The sequence below is a fragment of the Myotis brandtii genome, unplaced genomic scaffold, assembly GCF_000412655.1.
Source record: "Myotis brandtii unplaced genomic scaffold, ASM41265v1 scaffold421, whole genome shotgun sequence".
Taxonomy (NCBI): Eukaryota; Metazoa; Chordata; class Mammalia; order Chiroptera; family Vespertilionidae; genus Myotis; species Myotis brandtii.
In genome coordinates this window covers 2,629,303-2,632,049 of record NW_005366140.1, presented here as the reverse complement: position 1 = coordinate 2,632,049, position 2,747 = coordinate 2,629,303, and the positions used below count along the sequence as shown (strand labels likewise).

The window sequence follows — 2,747 nt, the reverse complement described above, 5'->3', positions numbered from 1 at the left end:
GCCAAACCGGTTTCGGCTCATTTCTTTTTTAAAAAAAATTCTCACCCAAGGATATGTTTTTATTGGTTTTTCTTTAGAGAAAAGGGAAGGGAGGGGGAGAGAAACACAGATTGCTTGCCTCCCTTACATGCCCGGACTGGTGGTGATCCAACTCAAAACCTAGGTATGTGCCCTGACTAGGAATCAAACTCACAATCTTTGGGTGCACCGGATTAGCTCCAGCCAACTGAGTTACCTGGCCAGTTTCTTAATTGCTCATCTGGAATCCCTGGCATGGGTAAGGTTGTATGGAAAATAAGGGGAAAACCTCACTAAAATGGAGTGGGGAGGCCAGCAGGGGGCGCTCTCACACAGTACCGCTCCATGTCAATTACAGACCCTCAACAGAACGGGGTGTGCATTCCCCCTACCCCGGTTACCTAGCCAGTGAAAAACTAATCTCCCTGAACTCTCACTTTTCTCTGATGGACTTCCTCTTACAGCAACCCTTCCCAACTTCCTCCTTTTTCCTCCATAAAGTAACATTCCTCTCCTTTGTATGTGGGACTTTCCTATGGCTTTTGCTAAAACTTGCTTGTCCCGAATTGAAATTCTTTGCTGTTCCCTATTTTTGCTGGTAAAATCGCTGTTTTATTTTTAAGGTCACCATGTATTTTGGGATTGGGAATTTTTTCTATCTTAGGAAGGTAACTGAGTGTTGCATGATGTTGCTGGGTTGTGGGGTATCGCTGAAAAGGGAAGAATAAAGGATAAAGAGGAATAAAAAATGTTTTCAGTTTTGATCACTGAAAACAGCCTAGGTCACCGCTGGAGTTCTGACACCACCTTAAGAAAAAGTTGAGCTTCCAGAGTCTTTTGGATTTCATGATTTCAGGCTGAAGACTCATAAGAGAATCTCCAGGAGCTGTGGGTAGAGTTGGAAGAGATTGTCACGTGCACAATTCAGTTCTGGCTCCGTGAGCTTGGTGAGATAATGGGATGATCACTGAAAACAGCCTAGGTCACCGCTGGAGTTCTGACACCACCTTAAGAAAAAGTTGAGCTTCCAGAGTCTTTTGGATTTCATGATTTCAGGCTGAAGACTCATAAGAGAATCTCCAGGAGCTGTGGGTAGAGTTGGAAGAGATTGTCACGTGCACTATTCAGTTCTGGCTCCGTGAGCTGGGTGAGATAATGGGAGGAGGAGAGGGAACTAAGAGGGAGGGGAGGAGGAAGAGGAGGAGGGATAGAAGGAGGGAGAAGGGGAAGGAGGAGTGGGTGGAGGAAGAGAGGGAAGTAGGGGAAGAAGAGCACAAAGGGAAGTGGAGGAAAGGGGAAGGGGGAGAAAGAAACAGAAGAGGGGGAGGAGGGCAGAGGAGGAGGGAGGGAGGCAGGGGAGAAGAGGGAAATCTGAGCAAGAAGCCGCAAGGGGTAGAGAAGTTTAGGGAAGAAGGAAAGGGAAGGAGGACAGGGGACAAGCTCTCTGCCCACATTTGTGAATGAATGAATCTCAACTCTGAGCTGGCGTGACAGTTCCCGTGCTCAGTTTTTTACCTGTAAAATGTGGGTAATCACAATAGGGCTACCTGGCAGGATAGTTACTGGTCGTTGTTCTGGGCCCTTCGGAATTTGTCTCCTCGAACCCATTCCACCCACCCTGGAAGGCCAGCAGGAACCAATGACAGCATGGGGGAGGGGGGAGGGCGAGTGAGCTCCTGCCAAGCCTTGTCCTCCAAATGGCTCTGGAAACAGGCCCAGGCCTTCTTCCAAGGATTGCACTGAAAAGGTCTGCCAAGCAGGGAAGAAAACAAGCAGGGTGGGGTGGGTAGGAGGGCAGAGGAGGGGGAGCTTGGAGAGAAGCAGAGGGCAGAGGCCCTCATGGGCACAGTGCAGGAAAGCAGGACCCAGGAGTCTGAAAAAACAGAGGCCCTCCGGAAGGTCCACTAGCTGGGACTAGGTTGGGGTTTTCTATCTTGGACCTGCCTGCCTCCTGCCTGAGCTTCTGGGAGCCCACGAGGGAGCAGCCAGGACTGAGGCTCTGCGAGCAGCTCCAGGTCAGCCAGGAAACAGGGTATTGGGCAGCCAGGCCGGCGCTGGCCCCACCTGATCAGGAGGGTGCTTTGGGGGGCTCTGGGTGAGCATTAGGGTGTTCGGGTGCCAATAAAGGACTCCTGTGGGAGGGTGGGGGTCTGGTGTGTGGATTTTGTTCTCCCTGGGCTCCTGGGGTGTTACATTGAACCTCACTGACAAGATGTTGGGGTATAGATTTGGGACTAGCTGGGTCCTAGTAATGTATTTTTCAGACTAAGGTGAGGTTTGAATTTAGGAACGTCCAGGGCCCCAGGCTGTGAGTGTAGGACTCCCAAGGTCACTGGAATGTGGCTTTGAGATCCAAGAGGCTTGGGGCTTGTATTTAGTACAAGCTGGGGCAGGAGTCCAGCCCAGGCAGGCCCGGTTTGTGAACTGGGATTTCCCAGCTCCCCAGTGTAGGAATCCGGGATGACATGGGGGGAAGAGGGGGGCGCGAACGCCCGGAGGCCACGCCCCTCGGCTGCGGGACGCACGTGTTTGCTGGAACGCGCGGTGTGGGGGCGGATGAAGTTTGGTTGTCAAGGAGACAGCCGGCGGCTTCGCCGGGCCGTTCTAGCCCCAGGGTCTCGTTAGCCGTCGCTTCTCTGGCCCGGGGGCCCTCTTGATGGTTGTGGCCTCCGGAAGGGGGCGGGCCTCGGTTCCGCGGCTCCGGAGCGCTTAGGCGGGCAGGTCGGAAG

The 2,747-nt window shown here is 52.8% G+C and overlaps 1 protein-coding gene across 1 annotated transcript in view; it reads left to right on the top strand.

The window, feature by feature from the left end:
* Positions 1–1,665: 1,665 nt before the first annotated feature.
* SLC27A1 (solute carrier family 27 (fatty acid transporter), member 1) overlaps positions 1,666–2,747 on the top strand; it is an 18,426-nt gene continuing 17,344 nt past the window's right edge. Inside the window, exons 1-2 of the mRNA XM_014545815.1 lie at positions 1,666–1,686; positions 2,732–2,739. Coding sequence (XP_014401301.1) covers positions 1,666–1,686; positions 2,732–2,739 — 29 coding nt within the window. The remainder of the gene's footprint in view (positions 1,687–2,731; positions 2,740–2,747) is intronic.